We start from the raw sequence: 27,500 nt of genomic DNA, 5'->3' as shown, positions 1-27,500 counted from the left end.
AAAAGCTGATGATTTAATGCCGAGAAAAGAAAGCTGATAGAGCGTCTTAACCCCGGAATATTCTTATTCGCTCGTGAGACAATCTAGTGTACAGGTGCTCATGCTACATCTGCTGTGGTAGCATTAAATCCTGGTACACCCCTGGACACCACCTCATGAAATGAAACTCAAAAGCGTAGGAGAGGAAGGAGAAGCTCCACCGAGTTAAGGAGGTCACCCTTGAGAAGACGGAGAAACATTACAATTTCCTTGACCATGGGTGGCCAAGAACTTTCGGGGTAGGCTTGTTGTAAAGCGTTATCTTACAACACTGCCACCTATCGGGACACAAGGCTTCCATTTCTGGATGGAATTTCAAGAATCATTTGTAGCCTAATTTTTTTGGAAACATAACATCTCTAATTAAATTTTGTGATACAAAACTAGTCGACTTATTTTAGCGAGGCAGATTTGCACCGACTCGCAAGGGTGCCCTTTCAGCTCGGAAAAGTTTCCTAATAGGTGATTGGTCGTAAGTTGTCCGAATACCATCATTGTTTTCAAATAATTACCAAGTAATTGTGAAGAATTTTTCTTCACTCTTCTTCTTCCTTTTGTATTTTAAGCTCTCTCCTAATACTGTAGCTACCCCTTGAAAATCAACTAAACTAGTTGACAATAGCGTACGCCATGCTCGTGACGTCATAACATAGATACGCACAGCAAAACCTTTAGCTGGCGTAAGGTGGTTCTTTCCTCATACTACGTGTCAAAAGATAAATTATTAAATTGATTTTGAATATAATTTTAATACTGCTGACTTGAATTCAGCTTTTATTTCTCAGCACCAATTAAGGTTTGTTAATTTTAAGATGTACGCCCATCGCACCAGGCCCTTGCTACTTTCTTAGTTCAGTTCCTAACTTTTAGCAAGCCTGAATAGGTATGATAATTGTATATTCCCTTAAAGCAGCAAGATTTCTCCAAGTATTTTGTGCAAAATCCTGCCTCCTATGCACTCCTTACAACAATAAATTCCCCTGTCCTAAAGTCCCAATATGGAACCTCCACCGGGTTACCCTCTGCCCAACGACCGTCACCTGTTTTGGAAGATGAAGCCAGGTGAACCCTCAAGACCCTAGCGTCGCCCCATTCATTCGGAAGCTATTGCTGTGACCGGTTGACAGACCTGGTCAGTGAATCTGTGCACCTCTGTCTCAACCCCCCCCCCCCCCAACTCTACTCAGACCAAGAGTCCTGCCAGCTCAAGATAGGGAAGGAGACAAGCCTGGGAAACCCTACTACCACAAGCAAAGATTCCAGGGGTGGGACAGCCAAAAGTGCATTGTGCAACTATTCGGTCAGCAGCCATTTGAGGACAAGGGCTGACTTCTGTGAGGAGCGTATGTAAAAACACGTGGCCACTTAGTTTTCCCCCATTTTTTAGCTTAGATTAATTTTTACTTAATTTAGGTTTAACTGGCTATTACATATTTTGGGCTGTGTGCAGTGGGATTGTGTGTACAGCTTTGTATATAATTTTTGCTTTCGAGATGCACAGTCACGGGGTCACCGGGCTATGTGTCTGACTCTATCTCAATTATTAACCATTGCAGAAGACCACTTGTCTAAGCAACCATATTTTTTATTTTTTATATCTTTTTATCACATTACATTTTGTTTTGATACTTTTACCTTTTGTTCAGATGTCCGTTTCTCTTAATGCAAGTTTGTGCAATAAGTCAAGATTAGGTTAATTAAACCTTGTATTTTTACTTCTTCATTTATTTCATTATGCCTACTTTGAATATCTAATCTTGGGACTGTATACCCGATATTTTGAAAGGAGTAAGTAACTTAAAATAAGTGTGTTAGCAAGTGACTTAGTATTAAATCTATGCTTCAAAGGTAAAGATCCATATTTTCAACTTTTACTTTACTTTATATCACTGCTCCCATTTTTGCCATTGTCTCAATAATTACTTACCATAAGATTCCTGTCCAGCATCTCACTGGGGTCCCTGGGACGGAGCCGAAACAGAGCTTAAGAGTGTAGATGACCTTAGACCTGACAAAGCTAGAGTAGGCCATCAAATTACCTTAATTTCACGTGTGGAGTTTCTAGGCCTCTGGACAGAGTACAATTTCCTTTTTTTGCATTTAAAAGTGATGGTTAGTGAACTACATCAGTAATGTTATTAACGGTGTTTGTGCCCTGAGCGACTGTGCTCCTTATCCTCCCCTGTTGATCTTTTAGGAACTGATGTAGGGAGACTTTTCCAGAACGATAAGTTCTCATTCAACAATTTAAACAAAAACACAAAATTCTCCACACGAGTGGTCCTTCGAACCGGATCTTTTACCTTTGACTTGTGAAGCATTAACGTAATTAAACAGCTTGAGTAAGCATACAGTACCTCGCTATATCACTTAAATCCACCCGCACCAGCCAGTTTGTCGAATGTGTAAAGCCCACACTAATTGGGAAGAGAGATTTGTAGTCATCATGATCTTTTTGTATCCACCACGAGTTTAAGGAAAGAACTCCGTAACCAGGTTAATTTGTTGCTTGAATATTCTCTACAATTTGTCGTAGGAACTTTGTTTTGTCTCGAATCCGTTCACCCACGTGTTGTGGCGGGTTCCTCTTATAACTAGAAGGTTTTAAACTGTTGAATTAAGGTTTTCATGTTGTTCAGATGTCTGTGTTTATTGCTCAATGAGAGCACCGGTGTACTAGTTCTGTCAACTAATTTTGGTATTCTAACATCTAATTTGTAACATTTTGTACCTTGGTCTACCTTCCTTTGTATCGTTTACCTTTCCTAACTTTTCTAACTAACGTTCCCCCTATACCTAGCACGTGTCCTTGTCCTACAGAGTGAATTGGCGCACCATAAGATTAAGCTTTCTTACAAGTAGCGTAGAAACTTAATTTCACCAAGTCCGTTTCATTCCACGTGTTTGTTCCGAGATGGCGGATCTTGTTCACAACCCAAACTAGAGGGTACCGATTTCCTTTAGCAAGGAGATTTTGTTTTACCTCTGCGTGAGGGAAATTTTATATTTGTTTAGCCTCTACGAGAGTGCACTTTAACAGTTAAGTTGTTGCCTCGTTCGCCTATTTACCTTTTGAATAGTTCAGTGGTCGCCTCAGTGCACCCGCAATTGTGAAACCGTAACAACAAGTGTCAGCCTCGACCTGTTATTTTATCTTTAACTTAAATTTTTGCATTCATATGCCCATGCGCTTTCCAACATGTTTTACTTATAAGTAATTTAAATCAGTAAGTCATCACCATGCGCGTATATAATTCATTTTTGTAAAGTTTTTGTCACGTGACCGAGCATCGTCTGCTTTGTTGGGCCCAGTCAGTTTGAATTTTAAAGTAATTTCGTGATTTACATTTGTTTTTCCAATTAAAAAATTTTCTCCCATCATGAGTAACTTTAAATATTCAACTATCTTGTAAATTTGTAACGTTTCATGTTCACGTTCTTTTGAATATTCAGATTTACTCTGTTTACTTTAATGAATCCGTTCACCAAACGTGGTCAGTCCAAGATGGCGGACTTCACTTGTAACGTAAACATCCCTCCACCGCCTAAGGCGGAAACGCTCAGCCCAGAGGAGATTAACGCTCAGCTTAGAGAACAGGAGTTAACATTCAACTTTGTTTGTGAGGATGCAGACTTACCACTTCATGCTCTTGCTTCAGTAGATTTCCCTAACATGGGACCTGAAGCCGTAGGTCATTTTAAAACTAAAGTTGGTAATGTAAGAGATGAACTTTGCAATTACAAGAATTTTTGGAGATGTCATTATGACTATCCTATTGTTAAATTAAATTATCCCGTGCTTGTTGCCTATTCAGGGAAAATTGAGATTGCTTTCAATAGCCTCATGGCTAATCCTAATTTAATCATTAAACCTAGTCAGTCTTGTTCTTCTTGGAGGGCAACACCTTTAGTGACACGTCCCTTTGTAAATGCCATTAATGGTCCCGTAGTTGATACTTCTAATGTCTCTGCAGTCAAGCACAATGCTCATACTTTTGCATCAGTTGCCCCACCTGTTCAATCATCACATTTCAATACTATGTTGCCAGCACAGCACGCGATTAGTAATTTTATGTCAGTCCCTCCTGCCCTGACCTCATTTCCAAACCTTAAGCCAGCGTTTGATTGACCTTAAACCCCTTTGGCCGTACCGCTCATGACACCATTCATTGTCTCACCATGGATCCCCCTAGTGGTAGCGCAAATACCACCCAACCTGACCGTGTGCGTGAAGGCCAGCAGAGGCCTACACCGGTAAATTCACTCATTAAACTCGTACCATCCCACGGACCAGTGCTCACGTTGCCTGATTGTCCTATCCTTGAGCCCGTAACTTCCGCTCCAACCCGCATCGATGCTAAAACATCCACATCAGAATTTGAAATCCGCTTTCAGAACGAGCCGCGTGATTGCAACCTTAAGATTTTAGCAGTCAGAAAGGAACCTTTTGCACTGAAGATGGATTTAGCGAAGGTCACACATGCAGGTCTAGCACCAGAGCTTAGAGCTTGTTTTTGATTAACCTTGCTTGAGGATCACGGTACCATGAACATCATTTACTATTTTCATTCAGTTGTATTAGTCGCCACCTTAAACTTTTATCATTTTTGCCAAGTCATACAGCCGTATTTTCCCAGCCAATCCCATGCTTTAACATCAAAGCGTAAATTTAATTTTTGCCTTGACAATTTGTCATGTTACTACAATCCCCCTGACATCCTTCAGCTCATGCTTAATATAACTTTTACTTTTAATGCTCCACTTTCAAATGTTTTCCTTCAAGACGACATCAAAGACTATCGCGGTCAGAATTGCAATGTCCTTATGGACCTAGTTTGTCTCGGTTTGTCATTCAAACTGGTGTCAGAAAATTTTTCACCTTTTCACGCCGAGAAGTAAGTGGTTTTTCTCCCTTTATCACTTGTCGAACGCGAAATATTCATCACGCCAGTCACTTTCTTTGTAAAAGCATTTCATGTAAAATGTTGGATGTCAGACTGGGACTGGGATTCACCGCCATAATTTTGAATTTGACATTGGCCCAACTTGTTGCTGAACTCGACTTTTATTGGCTCACGTTTTGTTTGCTCTATCCTTACCCCTTGATTGGCTTGGGTGGGAAGAATTGTGAACTTTACTTTTAATCATTTGATTACCTTTGCATCGTATGTTTAAAGTTAACACTGCTTATTTACTTATCTTAATGTTTCTGTGAAGCATTGCTTGGGGTATCAGTTTTCCCCATATTCATACATAACTTTAACTTCATTGAACTTAATCAACGCATGCAGCGTTTTGTTAACTTTAAACGGACATTGATGTGAAGAATGACTTCACTCACTTGTTCATCCAGTAGGTTTATCTTGCGCGTACTAATAAGAAGTTGAATCATTTGCCGGAACTAACCCTTCTCTCCTTTCTTTCTCCCTTTATCCCTTGGGTGTGAAGAATTTTTCTTCACGCTTCTTCTCCCTTTTGTATTTTAGGCTCTCTCCTAATACTGTAGCTACCCCTTAAATGTTCTCTCCTACATTAAGTTTTCTTTACCGAAACATGGGGAGAACTATTTTAAATCAACTAAACTTGTTGACAATAGCGTACGCCATGCTCGTGACGTCATAACATAGATACGCACAGCAAAAGCTTTAGCTGGCGTAAGGTGGTTCTTTCCTCATACTAAGTGTCGAAAGATAAATTATTAAACTGATTTTGAATATAATTTTAATACTGCTGACTTGAATGCAGCTTGTAATCTCAGTATCAATTCAGGTTTGTTAATTTTAAGATGTATGCCCATTGCACCAAGCCCTTGCTACTTTCTTATTTTAGTTCCTAACTTTTAGCAAGCCAGAATAGGTATGATTATTGTATATGTATATTCCCTTAGAGCAGCAAGATTTCTCTAAGTATTTTGTGCAAAATCCTGCCTCCTATGCACTCCTTGCAACAATATATTCCCCTGTCCTAAAGTCCTAATACGGCACCTCCACTGGGTTACTCTCTGCCCAACGACCGTCATCTGTTTTGGAAGGTGAAGCCAGGTGAACCCTCACGACCCTAACGTCGCACCATTCGTTCGGAAGCTATTGTTGTGACCGGCTGACCGACCTGGTTAGTGAATCTGTGCACCTCTGGCTCACCCTCCCCCCTCCCAAAACTCTACTCACACCAAGAGTCCTGCCGGCTCGAGATAGGGAAGGAGACAAGCCTGGGAAACCCTACTACCACAAGCAAGGATTCCATGGGTGGGACAGTCAAAGGTGCATTGTGCAACTATTTGGTCAACAGCCATTTGAGGACAAGGGCTGGCTTCTGTGAGGAGTGCACATAAAAAGACGTGGCCACTTAGTTTTCCCCCATTTTTTAGCTTAGATTAATTTTTACTTAATTTAGATTTAACTGGCTATTACCTATTTCGGGCTGTGTGCAGTGAGATTGTGTGTACAGCTTTGTATATAATTTTTGCTTTCGAGACAAGCATTGTCTCGGGGTAACCGGGCTACGTGTCCGACCCTATTTTTATTATTAACCATTGCAAAAGACCACGTGTCTAGGCAACCATATCCTTTATTTTTCATTTCTTTTTATCACATTACATTTTGTTTTGATACTTTTACTTCTTGTTCAGATGCCCGTTTCTCTTAATGCAAATTTGTGTAATAAATCAAGATTAGGTTAATTAAACCTCGTCATATTTTTACTCCTTCATTTATTTCATTATGCCTATTATGACTACTTGATCTCAGGACAGTATACTGATATTTTGAAAGGAGTAAGTAACTTAAAATAGGTGTGTTAGTGAGTGACTTAGTATTGAATCTATCTGCTTCGAAGGTAAAGTTCCATATCTTTAACTTTTACTTCACTTTACATCACTGCTCACATTTTTGCCATTGTCTCAATAATTACTAAACGTAATATTCCTGTCCAGCATCTCACTGGGGTCCCTGGAATGGCGCTGAAACAGAGCCTAAGAGTGTAGATGACCTTAGACCTGACAAAGGTAGAGTAGGCCATCAAATTACCTTAATTTCACGTGTGGAGTTTCTAGGCCTCTGGACAAAGTACAATTTACATTTTTGTATTTAAGAGTGATGGTTAGTGAACTACGTCAGTAAAGTTATTAACAGGGTGTTTGTGCCCTGAGCGATAGTGCTCCTTTTCCTCCCTGTTTATCTTTTAGGAACTGACGTAGGGAGACTTTCCCGGAACGACAAGTTCTCATTCAACAATTTAAATAAAAATACATAATTCCCCACAGTGATGTGATTCGGAACTTATTTACTAACCTTAATTTCTTCCTCAGATGTAGGTTTTGTCAATGAATAATGTTGACGAATAGAGATATAAAGTATCGTGATGGTAAATCTAAATTCAATAAAAACCCCCGCCGAAGTCAACGACAGGAGCTTGTTTTCGGATGCACGCTGTATAATTTGTAACTGTTCACATATTTTAACACAAACGTGAATAAATTACATAGAGCAAAGGAATACATGTTATTATAAACTTTCTCTGAATACCAGAATCTACTAAAAATGTGGAAATAATAAAACTCGCTATTGGTGAAAATAGCAGTCAGGTAAAAGCAGGACTCACTTAGAGTGGGGTTCTGGTTAAAATGAGCATTCTTGTCAAACACCAAAGAAGGAATGGAAGGGCAATTGTAACTCGGCGGTGAAATTATGAATTCGTTTAATTGGGATTTTTATGCAATCTATGCAACACTACTGTATCCTTAAAAACGAAAATATTGTTATTAATAAAATCTAAACCTTTACGAAAAAAATAACAACCCCTTTCTATACAGACTTACATCATAGGTCTATGATGTAAGTCCCTACAGACAGGGTTTATTATTATTTTCCCTAAAGGTTTAGATTCTAGTGTAATGTGTAAAATATGTAGCTTATACACATGTTAAATTAATCATTGATGTACATACACTAATGCATATGTGTGTGTTCCAAGGTCTCAGCTGACGTCTCCTATTCCTTTTTTATGTGGACTTACATCAAAGGCCTATGGTGTAAGGCCATATAGAAAGGGTTTGTTATTTTTTTCGTAAAGGTTTAGATTTTATTAATAGCAATATTTTCGAGTTGAGGATACTGTAGCTTTCCATGAAAATCACAATCAAACGAATTCATAATTTACAATCCCGTCTTCGGTGTTTAACAGTAGAATGCTTGTTTTACCGAGGACCCACTCAAGTGGGTCCTACTTTTATCTAACCGCTTTTTTCACCAATAGTGAGTTTTATTAATTCCACGTTTTTAGTATCCTGGTATTCAAAAAAAGTTTATTACATGTTTTTCTTAGGCTTAATGTAATTTATCCCAATTTGTGTTAGAATTTGTGAAAAGTTACAAAATTATACAGCATGCATCTGAAAACAACCTCTTGTTGTTGACTTCGGCGGATGTTATTATTAAATTTAGATTTACCATCACATACTTTATAATATATCTATTCGCCAATGTTATTTATTGACAAAACCTATATCTGAGGGAGAAATTTAGGTTAGTAAATAAGTTTCGATTCAGATTACCCGGTAATATTTGAAAAGTGATGGTATTCGTAAAAAAAAAAAAAATACTTCCAACCAATTAGCTATAAGGAAACTTTTCCGAGCTAAAAGGACACCCCTGCGAGTCAGTGCAAATTTCTTTTCCATTTTTTCTTCATCACTTTGATCTTCACCTTGGAACAGTAATGGCCTCTTTAAAAAATAACAATCAAAGGAAGCTTGTTTTTTCCCACTTTTTAAAATGTTCCTGAAAACGACTGTGTGAACCTTTTCGTGGTGTTTCTTTTCTATAAAATCGGCCAGTTTATGATAAGATTGCATCTTCTTAATTTCTACCGTTATTGTAGTCTTATCTCTGTCCTCTTCCTCCTCGCCACCAAAGAACTGTTCTGAACTACGTTTAGTTGCTTGGCCTCCAACTCCTTCAGTTCGTCCATTGTAAACTCCTCTTAGTGCTCCTTGAAAAGCTCATTAATGTCATCCTCATCAAAGACCAGCCCATGGAACTCAAGAGTGAAACTCTTTCCTCAACCTCAGGTTGCAGAACAGGAACATCTCTTGAAGAGATGTTTTGTATAGAGCTTCTTGAAGTTCGAAATCAGTTCCTGGTCAATGGGTTGGAGGAGAGGGATAGTGTTAGGTGGAAGGTAAGAGAACCTTGATAAATGAATATTCAAAAAAGATATCATCCTCGAGGCTAGGAGGGTGAGCAAGGGCATTGTCCAACACCAACAGACATTTCAAGAGGGAATTGGTTCTCTTCCAAATAATTTTTCACAGTCTGACCAAAACAAAGATTTACCCACTCAATGAAAAAGTCTTGTTACCCAGACATTCGCATTAACCCACCACATGACCAGAAGCCACTGTTTGCCTTGAAGGCTGGAGGAGTCTGCAAATAATACACTAGTAGGGGCTTGATCTTACAATCCCCAATGGCATTGGCACTGTGCTAAGGTAAGCCTGTCCCTCATAAGCTTATGCCCAGCCAGCTTCATCTATTCAGCCGTGATGTACTGTAGGTCTGACGAGGCATTATTTTCCAGAAAAGCCCAGTTTTGTCACAGCTGAAGACTTCTTAGGGACTGTAGCCTTCCTGAAGAGTAAACTTCTCGAAATTTTCAACAAAGGTATCGGCCGCTTTCGTGTCCAAGCTGGCAGCCGACCCATACCGCACTACCGAACGAATGCCACTCCGTCTCTTGAATTTCTCAAACCACTTGCGTGAAGCCTTGTACTCTGTGAGTGCCTGCTGCGATGTCCCTTCTCTTGTGTCGTCTTCAGCCTCAGTATGCACAAGATCACCTAAAATGGTGCTGGCTTTGTGGTAGATTATCGTCTCGTGTCTCCAGCTATTTCCATGTCCTTACTCCAGAGGAGAAGTCTATCCATCTCATCATGGATGTGGCTCCTCTTACTTGAAAGGAGAGTCACGCCCTCAAAAGATGTTGTAGCTTTGATGGCTTATTTCTGCTTAACCACTTCACTACAAGGTCATGGGCCGTGGATCCGCTAATCAACTTATAAACGAGATTTGTCGCCATTAGATATACTTGCTCACTTACTCTAAAATAACTTATATTTCCATGTTTAACTGTTTTACTGATGATTACAGAGAACATTTTTCCAAAGTTTTCTTTATTTTCCATTGTATTTCACTTTAAACCACTGAAATATTTTTTCCATTCATTGTGAAGTGATTACAGAATAATTTTTTTTTCAGAAATTTGTTTTATATAATTTTCTCTAAAGTAATGGTAAAGCACTGTGATTTTATTTGTAAAAAAAAAGTTATATTTGTTATAGTGACTAAATTATTCAATAATTTCACGATAGATATCAAACTACTCATCAGTAATAATGGACTTTGCATTGTACAGAAATGTAATGCAAATATCCATTTGTATCCTATGACACATCAAGTATTCCATAATGTATAATTTATAAGGTATACGATAAATAAAAAACATGAGAAAAGAAACAAATTTATTTCTGGCCGAGAGAGAGAGAGAGAGAGAGAGAGAGAGAGAGAGAGAGAGAGAGAGAGAGAGAGAGAGAGAGAGAGAGAGAGAGAGTTTGGATGTCTCAAAAACTTTATAGTACATCCGCAAACACTCCATATGCTCTTTGGTAGAGCAATTTAGCTTAAGCATTTAGAAAGTTCTTATGACCTTGTCTAACTTATTCTTTAACTTGTTTACCGTGTTACTATTTACTACATCTGTTAGCACTCTATACCAAGTATTTGGTATTCTCTATGTAAAGAAATTGCCACATTGAGTGGTGCTGTATCTTTTCAATTCCAGTTTGTATCCGTTACCTCTGGGATGATTTGTGCTAAGCATGAATAGAATGTTGTAATCTACATTTATTATTCCTTTAAGAATTTTGAATGCCTCCATTAACTGTCCCATTGGTCGTCGAGTTTGTTGATCAAATAAGTTCAAATACTTCATCCTCCTTCTATATCCAAAATGCCTTAGTGTTGGGGCTTGTTTAGTGGCCCTAGCTTGTACTGCCTCCAGTCTTTCTATATCCTTTTGAATACTTGGAGCCTAGAATTGGACTCCATATTCTAGACGTGGTCTTACTAGTGATGTGTACAGCTGTAGTACAGTGTCTGTGTTTCTGTATTTGAATTGTCTCTTTATGTAACCTATTAGTTTTTGTGCTTTATTTTCAGCTTTTATGCTCTATTTGGTGAACTTCAAATCCTTGCTGATAATAATACTGAGATCTTCCTCCTGGTCCACACTTTCTATTTCATTACCCAGCAGTGAGTAATCTGATTGTGGGTTACTATAACCTATGTGCATGACTTCACATTTCCCACAGGTGAAAGGCATTTGCCCTTTTCTAATAATTCTCCTAACTTCATTTAATCTTCTCTTAAGGCTTCTACATCTTCCGAGTTCACAGAATTTATGCCTAGTTTAGCATCATTGGCAAATTTGGCTATTTTATCGCCCTGTTTTTGTCATAAATGCTACACATATGGAAAAATTCCAAAAGATTTGTCACACATGATCTCTTGTCTAAAACCATATTGGCTGTCTATCAAAAGACTTTTTCTCTATGATTTCCACTATTGAATCTACTATAATTAATTAAAAAAAATTGCAAGGCACTGAAGTTGGCCATACTGGTCTGTAGTTGCCAGGTTCTTCTTTTGGTCCCTTCTTGTAGATTGGAGACACATTGTCTAGTTTCCATCATTGTGGTGCGTTTATTTTGTTGGTTATCTTTCGGAACATTTTGTAAAAGTGTGGGGTTATCTTTTCTTCTAGTTCTATAATCTCTCTTGGATGAATATCATTCGGACCTGGTGCCTTAGACTTACTGAGTCCTTTTATTTTCTTTATGACATCATCCATTGTAAAAGTGATTTTATTCAATGGTTGGGGCCTTCATATTTGATAGCTGGTTCGGGGAGGGTCATTGATTCTTCCCTAGTGAATGCAGTTGTGAAATATGCATTCATCAGTTCAGCTTTTTCCAAATAATTTGTTATTAGATTACTTTCCGAATCTCTTAAAGGACTAATGTTGTTTTTGATTGGTTTTCTACTGATTAAATACGCAAAAAATTCTTTTGGTTTTTCTTTACTAGCTGAAGCTACTCTTTTCTCTTCAATGATTTTGGCCTTTCTAACTAGTTTATCTACTTTTCGCATCTTCTTGTGCTCAGAAATTTCATGAATTGAAGGCTTTGGACCCTTTGATTTGTGTTTGCTGCCTATACTTCTTATTGCATTGGCTATTTCTCTGTTGAACCACTTAGGTTGTGGAGTTCCATTTGGTAAAATTTTTATTTGCAGTATACATTTGGCCCTTTTTTCTTTTTATATTTCTACAAAGTCCCATAGTGTATCTTTGTTCACTGTTTTTTCGTATTCTGAATTCTTGGTGTATTCCTTCAGTTTTATCCAGTTGCTACGTCTATAGTCTCAACTTTTTTTTAATAATTTTCCTTTCTTGTAGGTGAGGAATATTCACCTGAAACCTAACTATTTTGTGGTCATTTTTCGCCAATACGTTTGCTGACTGAAACACTGGATACTAAATTTTCTTCAGCTGTTAGCACAATATCTAGTATGTTGTTTCCCTTGGTTGGTTTATTAACCCCCTGATGGAGGAATTCATTGTTGAAAAATTCTAGTAGTCTATGTCCCTCTGTGTTTGATGTAGAATTCATAGTGTCCCAGTTCACTTCAGCATTGAAGTCTCCCATTAGGATTGCTAACTTATTGTTAACTTCTTGTCCAAGTTGTCTGTACAGCTCTTCTTCCTGTTTTTGTGTATGATGTGGTGGTCTGTAAATTACTAGTATGTACATATTTTTTCTATGGTGTTAATATTTGCCCCTGTCACTTCACATTCGGTTTGTAATTTAATTTCTATGAGGTTTAAGTGATTTTTAACATAGAGCATTACCCCTCCACCCTTTTTGGTAAGGCAATACTTCTTGAAAAGTTTGAAACTTGGGATTTTGTATTCTCCGATAAAATCTTTGTTTTTTCTTGAATCCTGGTCTCAGAAATGCCTGACATCTAGTTCTTTACTAGCTATCCTTGCCCTGAAGTTTTAAATTTTGTTTCTAACTGAGCATTGAATTGTGCCAAATTTTGATAGTTTTCATGATTTACTAGTGTTTTAGTTTTACATTTATCTGTATTATCCAAGTTTTTAGAGAATTTTCTTAAAATTGAATTTTCTAAGTTTAGTTTGTTCTTGGTCTATTGTGTTTAAGTACAGTAACGCCTCACAACACGAAATTAATTCGTTCTGGAGTGGCTTTAGTTTCGTGAAAGTTTCGTGTTATGAGTCACATTTTACACGTAAATCGCCTAATTTGTTCCAAACCCTACAAAAAAAAGTACATTAAATTTTATAACAAAGATACAGTATATGCAATAATAAATGAAAAATAATACTGTATATAAAGTCCAATACTGAATTTATATAAAATATACAGTACCATATCTACTGTACATTATTGTTACCCTTACTATGAAGAGATACATTTTCTATTGTGTGAACAACCCATTTTCTTTCTATCTTTTTAATGGGTAAATATTTCATTCTCGGCCTAGCTGGCAAATGTGAGTCTGAAAAATCTTTGTATCTCGTTTCCCAGCGTGAAAATTTTATAAGCAGATTCTTTCGTGAAGAGAGTTATGACTGTATATGCATATATGTATGTATGTATGTATGTATGTATATATATACAGGTATATATATATATATATATATATATATATATATATATATATATATATATATATATATATATATATATATACGTGTATGTATGTATATATATATATATATATATATATATATATATGGATATAAATATATAAATATATATATAAATATACATATATTTATATATATACATATATATGTATATTTATATATATATATATTATATACATATATATATATAATTATATATACATATATTTTATATATATATATGTATATATATTATATATATGCATATATATAGTATATACCATATATATATATGTATATATATATTACACACATATAATATATATATATATATATATATATATATATATATATATATATATATATATATATATATGTATTATAAATAAATACATACATATATATTAATATACATATATATATACAGTATATATATATATATATATATATATATATATATATATATATATATATATATATATATATACAGTATATATGTATATATACATATATATATTATACCTCAACAGCTAAACTAGAAACTTTTTCATAAACTAATAAAAGTAAAAATTTAGCAATATTATCCAAAAAGAAGGATGCTACAATCCCAAGGGCTACAAAAAAGAAAGCAGCACAGTGAAGAAATGAATTGAATAAACTATCTATGAGATGTAATAAAAAAAAATATAAATCACCCCAGTAGCAATACCGTTAGAATAATGTAGATCCGTCATATATAATCTATGAAAAGAGACTTATTCAACCTGCTCAATAGAAAAGCATTTGCAACAAGTTTGAACTTCTGAAATTCCACCGATTCTACTGCCAGATTATGAAGAACATTTCACAACTTAGTCACAAGAGGGGTAAAACTTCTCGAAGACTGTAACATTAATATCTATGACTGAATGTAAAGGATGTTCTTAATTATGAAAAATCTAATGCAACATGCACAAAAAAATAGCCAAGTAACGGTGCCAGAGATTAACATCTAGATTGAAATAAGGAACTAATTTCTATCCATCAAATTTAAGATGAGAGTGCAGCTAAAGACCTGACAGGAGAATAATACTTAAAACAAGGTAGAATGAAATTATTAAAACATTTCTTCAGGATAGATAGATTACTGAAAATCTTAAAAGACTCACTTAATAAACCGATGTTTTGCATAATTGAAGAAGGTACCGACCAAAAGTGTTTCATAACCTTTCTATTAACCCTGTCCAACACCAATAAAAGAGGAAGAGAAAACAGATAGAAGAGTGTGCCTGAGTGTACTATCAAGCAAGAGAACTCTAACGCAAGAAAGTGGAAGACCATGACACTACCCAGCCTGAGTGAAATGGCCTTTGAATCGCTCACAATTGTATGAAAGTGTGAAGCCTGTGGTTCCTTTGAATGAGAATCTGGTCAACATAATTGATAGGTATATCCCTTTTCGTGTGCTAAATACCGAGTGAAAGACAAATCATGGTTCAATGATGATTACAGACATGTTTATTTGGAGAAACAGGAGGTCTATAATTTTTGAAAGTGTAACAAGTCAAATTTGACTTGGAATAACTATATTCAGCTTAGAGCTGTTGCTCAAAGAATTTATGCTTTACCAAAAAAGGAATACAATTTAACCATAAAAGCAAATCTTTCTTATACAACTCAGAAACTTCAGTGGTAGGCTACCCTCAAGTCTGCATTCTTCAGCGTAGACTTCGTAGTTCCCCATTTACTTAAACCAGATGGCTTTATCACTCACTGTCCAAAGGAAAAAGACAACTCTTTTGGCTGACGTGTTTGACAATAAAATCAATAATGAGAAACTCGATCTACCTCATTCTTGTTTTCCTGAGGCTAAACTAACTAGTCTAGCTTTTTGGTGATGTGAAATTAAAACTCTCTTGGTGGACCTTGATGCTTATGGATATGTAAACCCAAAGGGTCTTTTTTCTTTATGAAGAATGCTGATTTCTTACCTCCTAAGTACTCCATTATTTTCCATAACTTGGCAAGATGTTCTTGTAGCACCTGTCTGAGTATTGGTAATGTTACTCCCTTAGGTAAACGTGTTTGTGGTAGCTCTAGCCCAGATGATTATCGCAGAATTTCCATAACTCCCACATTATCTAAAGTTTTTTTAATGTCTTTTGGAAAAAACGTTCAAATATGTATGCTGAGAGCAGTCACCTGTTCCTTATTTTGCAATTTGGCTTTTATAAAGGCATTGGAGCATGGAAAGGTAAAGGTGTCTGCTTTCAGTTCCAGTTTTATCAGAATAGATGCTACCAGAACGTCAGCCGGGCAAGCCTAATCCCCCACTGTGTTACCCAACCACAGAATTGGCCTCCCCAGTAAACGGCTTAAACTCATGGTCCCCGGCTGGGATCGATCTGCTGCCATGTGAAAGTTAAGCACATGCTGTGCACCATAAAGACCTTTAGTAACTCCTGCATTAAAATGCCTATGGAAAACTTTAAGGTTTAGGTTAAGGTCTAAAACTGGGGAGGTTAGGCTAGAATCTTAATGACTCACTGACCTTAAATTTAACAAATGGCACATGAATTGAGGAACGGCCCAACTGATGAGGTATATCATTTTCAATCATTAACTAATGAGAGGTGATAAATGATTTTGAAACTCATTACTATAAAAGCCCGAGAACTTGTTAAAGGCCGGAGTGGTATTATCATTATCATCCCCACTCTAGCATACTAGCCTCGGCTTATCTGGATTTTCCCCTGAACTAAAACTTAGTTTTTTTTTACGCTTGGGGCTCTTAATCTAGATTGGTCAGCTACCATGTGAACATACTTTTCCATAAGAGGAGCACTGAGGCCTTCATATTTCTCACATGATTATCTAAATACCATTATTGTCCCCAACAAAAGACACAAAGAAAATGATGATCATGATAATCAAGGAGTAACTCCCTTAAACAACCTACACAGGAATTGCAAGCAAATCCAGATGAAATCTCTTACATTCACTAATAACCTAAATGATTCTTAAACAACGCTTACCACTACTAATGGAGGTAAAAAGTGTCACTTATCAAGATATGTCAATGAGAAGACTGTAAGACAAGGCATTTATGGCATACTCAAGTTTAGGTCATTGCAATTAACCACTTGATTTATGATCTCAGTATTGTACTAGACTAACTAGAGCCTAAGGCTACTGGAAATAAAGACGGAAAATTTTTATATTTCTGGTAAACGTCGATATAAGCCGACCTTCGAGAAGCAATACAAATATCAGGGGAGGTTCATAGAAATAAGGTTTTCATACCTTACAAGGCTGGTTACCTTAAAAAAATATGGATCCACCTACTTTTTGTCATTCTAGAAATCTTCATCACTTTCAGCTATAAAAAAAACTTTTACTATCAAACATCAAAATACTAGACTTACTACCACTACATTCCCTTATTTTGTACTATCAAACAAGTAAAATAACATTTATCTAAAATCCAGTAAAACTGAACATTAAATTGGTGTTCCTAAAAAATCAATATATTGTACAGTATTATTATACAACAAACCTTCGTGAACCAGGGCGTGACCCACTAGCAGCCCGACTTTCTCTCTGCTCTTGGGTTCTTTCTACTTTCTTCAGTTCTTGCGCATATTCAGCAGCTTCCTTTAGACCAAGATCACTGCTGAGCCGAATCAAGAGTTTGAGGCCTAAGAAGTATAAAGCAAAAATGAAATTACATCAGTATTATTTTCAAGCAATAACTATTCTTAAAACATTGAAAACTATGCTACCACACATCATATGAATGTAGCTTCAAACAAAAAAAAGTTATTATTCTAATTTATGAAAATTTAAATACTGTAAACCAGTTTTAAGCTAACATTCTAGAATATATGAATTTAAACCAACCATTCTATTATACAGTAAAAATTAATAAAATCCTGGTAAAATAAAATAAAAATTAAAAGCAGGTGATTGATTGATTGATTGATTTAAAGTTTTCTGGCATTACAAGGATGTGAGGGATAGAAATATTAGAATTTGTTGCCAGTTACCTACACCAATACAGGGGTATTTTAAATTCAAGTAATAAACAGAATTGTAGTAATAATATGTTACTTCTATACTCACCTGATTTGCATACTGATTCTCTCTGAAAGCTTACTCATATCAACAATGTCTAATATATAACTGCAAAGGCTGCATAATTGAAAACTTCTACTATAAACGCTAAGGGAGGCATAACCAACAATTAAATAGAATGCTTATTATCATTTATGATAAAAAGGCAGATGCATAAACAAATTCCTATGAAAAACATCCCAATAAAAATCATGACTCCATTTGCCATGAGTTATGGATGGTTTAATTAGTTTAAGAAGCGCTTTAGTTTACAAAATATCCAAATTCAAGGAAAATCTGCTACTGATACTGCTGCTCGTGAGGGATTTTCAGAATCTCCGGAAAAAAATCATCAATGAAAAGAAAATTCTTCTAGAATTCACATTCAATGTCAACAATACGGGATTATTTTAGAAGAAAATGTCCGATCATTAATTTTTTTTTTTCAAAGGAAAAGAAACCTATGACCGGGTAAAAGGTAGCCAAAAATATTCTAATATTACTAGCAGTCTTAAACTTTACCCTTTGTTAGTCTACCATGTATTTAATCCCTTGCCATGATACTCTGTGTGCGTGTGTGTGTATATATATACATACACACATATACAACACACACACACACACACACACACATATATATATATATATATATATATATATATATATATATATATATATATGTGTGTGTGTGTGTGTGTGTGTATGTATGTATGTACGTGTATATGTATATACACAATATATATATATATATATATATATATATATATATATATATATATATATAATGTATATACATGCATTTATACACACAGATATATAACGGATTTTGAGCGAAGCGAAAAATCTATTTTTGGGTGAGATAGCCATGGCGTCCTGATGGAAGGTTCCTTTTTGGTACCTTCCTTGGGTAAATAACTACTAAGATATTCCCAGAGAATTTAACCACAGGTTATCACAGAATTCTAACTTCTGGAGCGAGTATCCTAAAGGTTTCCCTTTTAAGACATCGTATATCAACAGGGGACGCATGTATTAACGCGCCACATAGCTATCTACACGCCGAACAGAGTTAACACTTCGGTGTGTAAGGGCGGAGAATAGCTGGGAGCCGTTCCACAGCTAATCTCGTCCGTGGCTACTTTTGGTACTCGAGACGTAAACAAACGGGCGCCATTGCTAAATGACGTCACGTCCGTCCTCATCCTGAAGCCAGTTGCTTGCCGATCACCATGATACAGCAGAGCAGGATGGGACCTAAAAAACTGGACGAAGTAGCCGGGAGGGTCCATCAGGACGCCGTGGCTATCTCACCCAAAAATAGATTTTTCGCTTCGCTCAAAATCCGTTTTTTGGGCTCAAGCCATGGCGTCCTGATGGAAGAATACCAGAGAATCAATGTATCGTGGTAGATTTTCCCCTATTAGGTAAGTGCCAAGGGCTTTGAACAATGTAGCATAGTAATCTTAATAAAAGAACCGTAGGGAAGAATCTTCCTGCCCCCCTTGGCAGTGAAGTTCCCACGGGCCATGCCGAGATCAAAGTGGTTATCGAAGGGCTATTCACCTTGCTAGAAGAACCTGAAGAACTTGGAGACGAGACTGAATGGTTGGCATTCATATCGGAACATTCTCGAAGGCAGACAAGTGGTGGTTGGACACTGTGTGTCGAGAAGGAGAGTTTCGTCTCTAGGGTATGAAGAGTAAGTATTCGTATTGGAATATTACATTGCGAAGGTGAATATATAATAAGGGTTAGGACCTTAGTATCTCCATGAACCATAGGGAAGGGATAATAAAACTATGACAGGCATGTATTTCATAGTATAAGTAGGAGCGGATTGAGACGCACAAGTAATAAAATAGGAATTTTATTTCACAATTGCAGAAAATTAAATGAATTGCAGTAATAAGTAAAGTTAATTTACAGTAAATTATAATGTACATAGTAATAAAGACTTGCTCTTGAATCTGAAAGGGAATTTCAAATTTATTAGTAGGCACTCGTTCTCGAGGAACGTCAGTCTTTAATAAAAACACAACATGCTCTAGGCATGCGGCACTTGTGTGACGACTATGACATTTCACCTGGGATAAGAACAGTTATAAGAAAGCACAAAGTGTTTTCGACATCACTACGTATCGCTCGAGGGTCAACATAGGCACCCGAAGAGTTAGAGTCCCAAGTAACTCGCTGTTCTATGCAGTTAGGTGCAGGTTTCATAACACTACCTGCGGCTACCACAAAATGTTTGACTTCGTGCACTTGTTTCGCATAATGTTTGAAGAAAACACGCGAGGACTTCCAGCCTGTGAAGCTTTTAAGGCTTTCGAAGTCCATACTCTGAAAGAAATTCAGAGACGATGCAACTTTTCTAGGATCGTGACCGGCAGGTGTACTGTCAGGATCCGCTCTGCGAATGAAGTAGGTGATTTTCGCTCTTAGTTGTTTCAGTGACAGGTCGCTGCCCGATGTTTCTCCTTTGAAGAGTTGGCCTCCACCAAAGTTCGAAGTTCTGCGAAGATAGACCTTGAGGCTCTCTACTGGGCATAGAGAGGCATCTTCCTTCAGGGGGCATATTCTCCAGGGGCCCCATCTTTTGGTGGGTAATTCGTTTTTGGCGAGAAACGTCGGATCCGGGGAGAGGGTAATGTCTCCTGAATCAGTAAACAGGATGTGACCCTCTTCTCTTGACAATGCCACTATTTCGCTGACTCGGGCTCCTGAAGCAAGAGCAAAGAGAAATATAACTTTCTGAGTCAGATCCTTGAGAGGGCATGAATCATTATCCAAGTTGGAGGCGAAATGGAGCACCTTGTCCAATGACCAGGAGATCGGTTTCGGTGGGGGTGCTGGGCGTAGACGAGCGCATGCTTTCGGCAGTTTATTGAAGATGTCGCTGGACAGATCAATTTGGAAGGCATACAACAGTGGTCTAGTCAAGGCCGATTTGCAAGTCGAGATCGTATTGGCTGCTAATCCCTGTCCATGAAGGTGAATGAAGAAGGACATGTAGAAATCAATGGTGATTTCCTTAGGATTTTTTGCCTTGACGAAAGAGACCCATTTTCTCCAAGATGATTCGTATTGCCGTCTTGTGGATTCGGTCTTGTACTCCTCGAGGAAGTCTAGACTTTTCTTCGAGATCCCAAACCTCTTCTTTGCGGCTAGGGAGAGAAAATCATGAGATGAAGGTCCTTGATTTTCGATGATGAAGGGAAGACAGTCGACTTCTGTACTTGTTGGGAGAGAACTGGGCCCGGGACAGGGATCAGCTTGGGCTGCAGCTCCAGGACCAGTTGCTCCGGGGCCACTTGGGAGCCACTAGGGCCGCTGTCCCTTTGAAGGTTCTCAGCTTGGAGAGGACTTTCAGCAGAAGGTTGGTGGGAGGGAACAGGTAGATCTTGGACCATCTGTTCCAGTCCAGTGACATGGCATCCACTGCTTCTGCCTTGGGGTCCTCGTACGGGGCCACATACCGAGGAAGTTGATTGTTGTCGCTCGTTGCGAAGAGATCGATCTGAAGTTCTGGGACTTGGTGAGAGATGAAGAAGAATGATCTTGCGTCTAGAGACCATTCCGACTCTATCGGGCTTGTCCGAGATAGAGCGTCCACCGTCACGTTGCGGAATCCTTGTAGGTGAACATCAGACAGGTGCCATTTCTTCTTCTCTGCCAGACGGAAGATTGTCAGAAGCACCTGATTTATCTGGGGCGATCTTGAGCCTTGGCGATTGAGACATCGAACTACCACCGAGTTGTCTAGGGTTAGACGAATATGGATCGAGGGAGGCGGGGAGAGTTTCTTCAGAGTTAGAAGGACCGCCATGGCCTCCAAGACGTTGATGTGAAACGTCTTGAACAGGGGAGACCATGTGCCTTGAGCCTGTTTTTGGTGGGAGTGACCTCCCCAACCCTCCAGCGAAGCGTCCGTGTAGATGTTGAGAGATGGAGGTGGGTGTTGAAGAGGAATGGACCTTTTCAGGGCCTTTGCTTCCGACCACGGCTTGAGGAGAAGTCGAAGTCTGTTTGGGAGCCGTCTCTTGAGGTCTCTTCGAGCGATGGATGCAGAACGTCTCCAGACTCCCGCGGCATCCTTTAGCTGTGCACGAAGCACCGGGTTTGTTACTGAGGCGAATTGTAGAGAGCCTAGAACTCGTTCCTGCTGGCGTCTTGAGATCCGCTTGGATTTCAGTAGTCGCTTGACAGACCCTGCTATTTCCTTCCTTTTCTTCTGGGGGATGGAAAGGCGGTGTGACTGAAGGTTCTATTGGATTCCTAACCATTGGAACTTCTGAGCTGGAGAGAGGCGAGATTTCTTCACGTTTATCTTGAATCCCAGGTGTTCTAGATACTGGGTGACTTTGCTGCAGGATTTTAAACAATCCTCGGGCGATGGAGCCCAGACTAGCCAATCGTCGAGGTAGGCCATCACCTGGACGTCTCGGAGGCGGAGCTGTTGTACTATGGCGTCCGCCAGCTTTGTGAAGATCCGAGGGGCCACATTGAGGCCGAAGGGCATGGCCCTGAAGGCGTAGCATTTCCTTTGGAGTCAAAATCCTAGGTAGGAGGAAGCGTGATGGTTCATTGGAACGTGCCAGTAGGCATCCGCCAGGTCTATGGAGACCGTGTAAGAACCTCGAGGCAGAAGGGTCCTTATCTGTTGAAGAGTCAGCATCTTGAACTTGTCGTTCGCTATGAACTTGTTGAGGGGGGATAAGTCCAGAATGACTCTGAGTTTGTCGGAGTCTTTCTTGGGGACGCAAAACAGTCTCCCTTGGAACCTGGTGGACTTTACCTTCCTTATCACCTTCTTGTTCAAGAGATCTAGGACATATTCTTCCAGAAGGGGGGTTGATTGTTGGAAGAATTGCTGGAAGGTTGGGGGTGGTTGAGTCCAACTCCAGCCTAGACCCTTCTTGACGATGCTGTGTGCCCAGGGATCGAAGGTCCAACGATCCTGGAATTGGCGGAGTCTTCCTCCCACCGGAAGCACTTCATTGCTTCTGGTGTCCTGAGGGCTTACTGCCTCGGCCGCTAGCTCCCCTTCCTCCTCTGCCTCTGGAGGGACGGCGAGACGCGTCTCTGCCTGCACCTCTGCTTGAGCCTCTACCTTTGGGACGAAAGGTAGTCGTCTGTTGCTCGAAAGCAGGGGTGAAAACCGGTGACTGTGACACGACCGGTTGGGTGACCAGCTGAAAGGTCTGCTGTGGTTGAGCTGCCACTTGGGGAGTAGCGGGTCCCGGAAACTGCCGTCTCTGTTGACGTTGCTGGGGTTTCTGCTTGGAGGATTTCCTCTTAGGTTGAGGTCCGTCGTCCTGGGAGGATTTCCTCTTCTTTGACATGCCCCACTTGTGGAGAAGGTTCCTGTTCTCCGTGGCGGCCTTGTCGGTGATCTCTTTCACGAGGTCAGAGGGAAAGAGGTGCTTACCCCAGATGTTGGAGGAAATCAGCCTCCGGGGATCGTGTTTCACAGTGGCACCTGAGAACACGAATTCTCGACAGGCTCTCCGAGCCTTCATGTAGTGGTCTGGGACTCTGGTGTCACAAGCCATGATGTCAAGTTGGACCTGGTGGGACATGGATGCTGCAAGCCTCTCCTTCGTATCTTGTTCCCGACGAAGGAGGTGGTCGTTGAGTTTCGGGAGGTCTTCGTTAAACTGACGTCCGGCTACGTCAGGATCTAGCTTTCCCACCACGAAAGTATGCTGGATATCCTTCCAGTGTCGAGCGTCGGGGGGAGTTACTATGGAGAAGGGTCTGCACTCCTCCAGTGCAGGGCAGGGTTTTCCTTCTTCCACAGCCTTGAGGCACGCAGCGAAGGCCTTTTCCATGAAGGGAAGGACTGCATCGTCGGGTGCGACGTAAGTAGGGTGCTTCTTGCTCAGGGCCGGAAGCTTAGAGCAGGTAAAACCCCTACTTTTAAATGCGGTGGCTAGCATAGCTTGGGCCTTCGAGAGATCGAACACTATCTCCTCCTTGGGTTCGGTCTCTTCTTTAGAGGCAGGTTCAGAACGAAGCCGGACGTAACAGTCCGGGTAAGCCTCAAAGTTTGGGAAGCACTCCACATCTTCCAGGGGGACCGTGCCGATCTTATCGCTGACAAAGATCCTGCCGGTCGCGATAACCATATGCTCGGCATACCTCCAGGGGTTGGCATGTGAGCATGCAGGGAGATCCTTAACCGAGATCTTCTTCGGTTCTTTGGACCCCTTCATGGACCTGATGAACTCATGAGTTTCTTTCAGCCTGTCGTCCATAATGGCTTTGATCATCCGGAACATCTCTTGGGCGGATGGAATGGGTTCCGGGGTAGCGGAGGTAGACGGGAGAGACACTTCCGTCGGTGTAGGAGTAGGGGCGGTGATGGAAGGAGGAGCGACCTCTTGCTCCGACTCGGTGTATTCCACCTGGTCTTCTTCATCTTCCGCACCTTGGGCCATAAGGGTCTTCTCCGTGCCCTCCGAAATATCCGACATATGTTCGTCGTTCTCGGAATCCAGGTGGCACTCGTGCATGGACTGGGCCATGACTACGTCTGGTTCCACCGTAATCTGGACAGTGGGGATCAGTTCTTTGGGCACCACAGAATCGGGGGAGGCCTTTGGGAACAGAAGGGACCTCATTTCTTCAGTGGCCAGGTAGGGTCCAGTGGCATTCTTCTGGAAGCCACGCACCCACTTGCGTAGCTTATCCCGAGAAGTATCCCTGACCTCCGCTGAGGGAGGATTATGAAAGGCATCGACTAGGCGATCCTGGCAGACCATACAGTTCTGCGGGTCCCAGAACTTCAAATCCCCTTTCTTGTTGGCACAAGGGGCGTGGGTCCTACACGCCGTATGCCGGTAGAAGTGGGCGTTTCACAGCGCAGAAGTCGTAATCACACTTCATCTGCTCCTCCTGTAAAAGAAAGAGAAAATGAGTATGGGGGGGTCATAAGAATGACTCTTAAACTAAGTTAATATTAATCATTAATTTTAACTTGATAAAGGGTGTGATGCACAGAAGAAGGATTGAGATAGGATAGGAACATACCCCGTGCATCTCGCCCGGCTGGTTACCGTAACCTTCATCCTTGGACAATCCGAGGTGACCGAAGGCACAGGATATAATTCAAGTAGAAGTCCGTAGGGCAGATAGAATTCTATGGGAATTGTCAAGGATATAAGGTTGGGACTGAGGCCACTCAGTTCCAAATTAGGGGACTAAAAGATCCCATAGGGTAACGGCTTCCGGCAACCAGCCGCACTAAGATACACGCAGCATGCTGGAAATCTGTGATATGCAAGAAGACAGCATGATTACCAATAGAACAGTAATAAGATACTGATCCATTTATGTAAACAAGCCATCTGGTTGCAGTGTAGGGCTATCAATATCAGATGATAGCTAGTAGAAGGGGGTGCAAGTCGCCTTGACGCCTCCGGAAGGTTCCGGCAGACCGCCGGCACGCCGGAGGCCGCTCCAGCAGAGTTTCTGGCATTAGGACAGACAATATAGAAGTCAAGAGTAATACCAGGGTGGCGGCCGCCGGCACAGCGGCGGCACGCCGGAGGAGCGAGCGGCGGCTCCGGCAGCCGGAGGTTGCCCGCTTGGTGACAAGAACAAGGATGGTTATAGCAGAACCGGACTTCCGGCAGTGGATGCCGGCACTCCGGGGGCCGGCCGGCGGGCGGACGACCAAGCTATGAGGAAAGAGGGAAGGCCATCGGCTGGAAGCCGGCGGCAGGCGGCAGTCCCCCGGCACACGGAGGACTGGCGGCCGAGAGGATAGGGGATGAGTCACCAAGGTAGGAGGTGGGTATCACCGACAGTGGAGGCGGCAAGGGACCGGCACCCGGATAGTGAAAGAGACAGAAGGAGGGATGTAGGGGTCCGGCCACGGACCCCCAGACATCCCGCCTGAGTGGGTGTACCCATGATAGAGGCTGACTCTATCACCCAGAAGCAGGGGCCGCAGAGGACCGGGAGCTAAGGTAGCCCAAGGGAGGGCTAGGGGACACCCAAGAGTGGGGGGGGGAAAACCCCTGCATACAGAACACATCCAGTGGCTAACCCCATAGGACACTATGAAGGGTATATGTACCAGAGCGGACTGCACACAGAAGCTCAAGGTAGCCCTATCACTCCACCCTAAGGAGGAGTTGTAGGACAGGGGACAGATGGGTATAGACTAACCTAAGTATAGGCTAGGCCATACAAGAGATAGGTGGGGAGGGGAGAAGGGAAGGGTCTTCCATGGAGGGGGTTCTGTACCAGAGCGGCCACTGAGGAAGGGAGGACACTCCCTAGCCTAAGGTAAGGCAGCTTGACTGAAAACGGTGCATGGGTATAGTTTCAGCAAGGAACAGAACTAACCCCTCCAAAATCTAACCTAGAGCAGGGATGTACGTCCTGAACTAGGAAGGATGGAAGACATATCGCTATTGCAGGAAAAGTCGGAGACCTAGCCCCAGCAATAGAGGAAGGACTAGCCGTTCCTCACTCTCGGACGCAACCCTAAGGGGGGATCATTCCCTTAGGGAGGACAGAGAGGCGATAATATACTCTGATATGAGCTTGATCCCCTTACGTGGTAGGGGGAGCAAGGCTACACAGAGGGGATGCCCTAAGGCAGGGGATGAAGGAAGCATATAGGGGTCCTACATGTAGGTTAGGTTAGAAAGACACACTATCTAACCTGTCCCCTATATGGTCCCTGAAGGCGAAAACACTTGCATCACAGTCAATAGTATTGTAAAATAATGCCACTATCTTCATAAATAAGCCTAGGATCACTGATAAATATCATGCATGAACACTGATATAGGCGCTCTGGCCTGGGGGCTATAGTAGCCAACTGGTATGGGGTCAATCGATGACCGATAAAAAAGCGTCAAAACACGATATAAAAGTTCCTAGCTATGAAGACTAAATAAACTAATAGTATCGATTAGTTAATAAGGCCGGAAGCGTTGTTGAGGCTAACTAAATAAGGCATGCAGAACAACAACGACGCCATAAAATGGCGGGTCCGGTTGAGGCACAGCTCTGCCATAAAACATCCAATATCTCGAAAAGTAAAATTTACTTTACGGTCAGAGCTTAACTAAACAATACTGGAACCTTGTACTCAACTTTCCAGAAGAAGGCGAGGCCGAAGGTAGCGACATGACGAAGATGCAGTGAGATAAAAAGAGCGTAGGGAAAATCCGTCTAAGATAGGCGAGCTACTAGCAGAAGGATGAGGACGGACGTGATGTCATTTAGCAATGGCGCCCGTTTGTTTACGTCTCGAGTACCAAAAGTAGCCACGGACGAGATTAGCTGTGGAACGGCTCCCAGCTATTCTCCGCCCTTACACACCGAAGTGTTAACTCTGTTCGGCGTGTAGATAGCTATGTGGCGCGTTAATACATGCGTCCCCTGTTGATATACGATGTCTTAAAAGGGAAACCTTTAGGATACTCGCTCCAGAAGTTAGAATTCTGTGATAACCTGTGGTTCAATTCTCTGGGAATATCTTAGTAGTTATTTACCCAAGGAAGCTACCAAAAAGGAACCTTCCATCAGGACGCCATGGCTTGAGCCCAAAAAAATATATATATATATATATATATATATAT

General features: G+C 40.5%; 1 protein-coding gene across 1 annotated transcript in view; it reads right to left on the bottom strand.

The window, feature by feature from the left end:
* Positions 1–27,500, bottom strand: part of LOC137651331 (intraflagellar transport protein 88 homolog) — a 361,406-nt gene that overhangs the window by 34,500 nt on the left and 299,406 nt on the right. Inside the window, exon 14 of the mRNA XM_068384619.1 lies at positions 17,342–17,483. Coding sequence (XP_068240720.1) covers positions 17,342–17,483 — 142 coding nt within the window. The remainder of the gene's footprint in view (positions 1–17,341; positions 17,484–27,500) is intronic.

This window comes from Palaemon carinicauda, chromosome 1 (assembly GCF_036898095.1).
Source record: "Palaemon carinicauda isolate YSFRI2023 chromosome 1, ASM3689809v2, whole genome shotgun sequence".
Lineage (NCBI taxonomy): Eukaryota > Metazoa > Arthropoda > Malacostraca > Decapoda > Palaemonidae > Palaemon > Palaemon carinicauda.
Note: the sequence above shows the minus strand (reverse complement) of the source record. Positions and strands in the feature narration are given on the sequence as shown.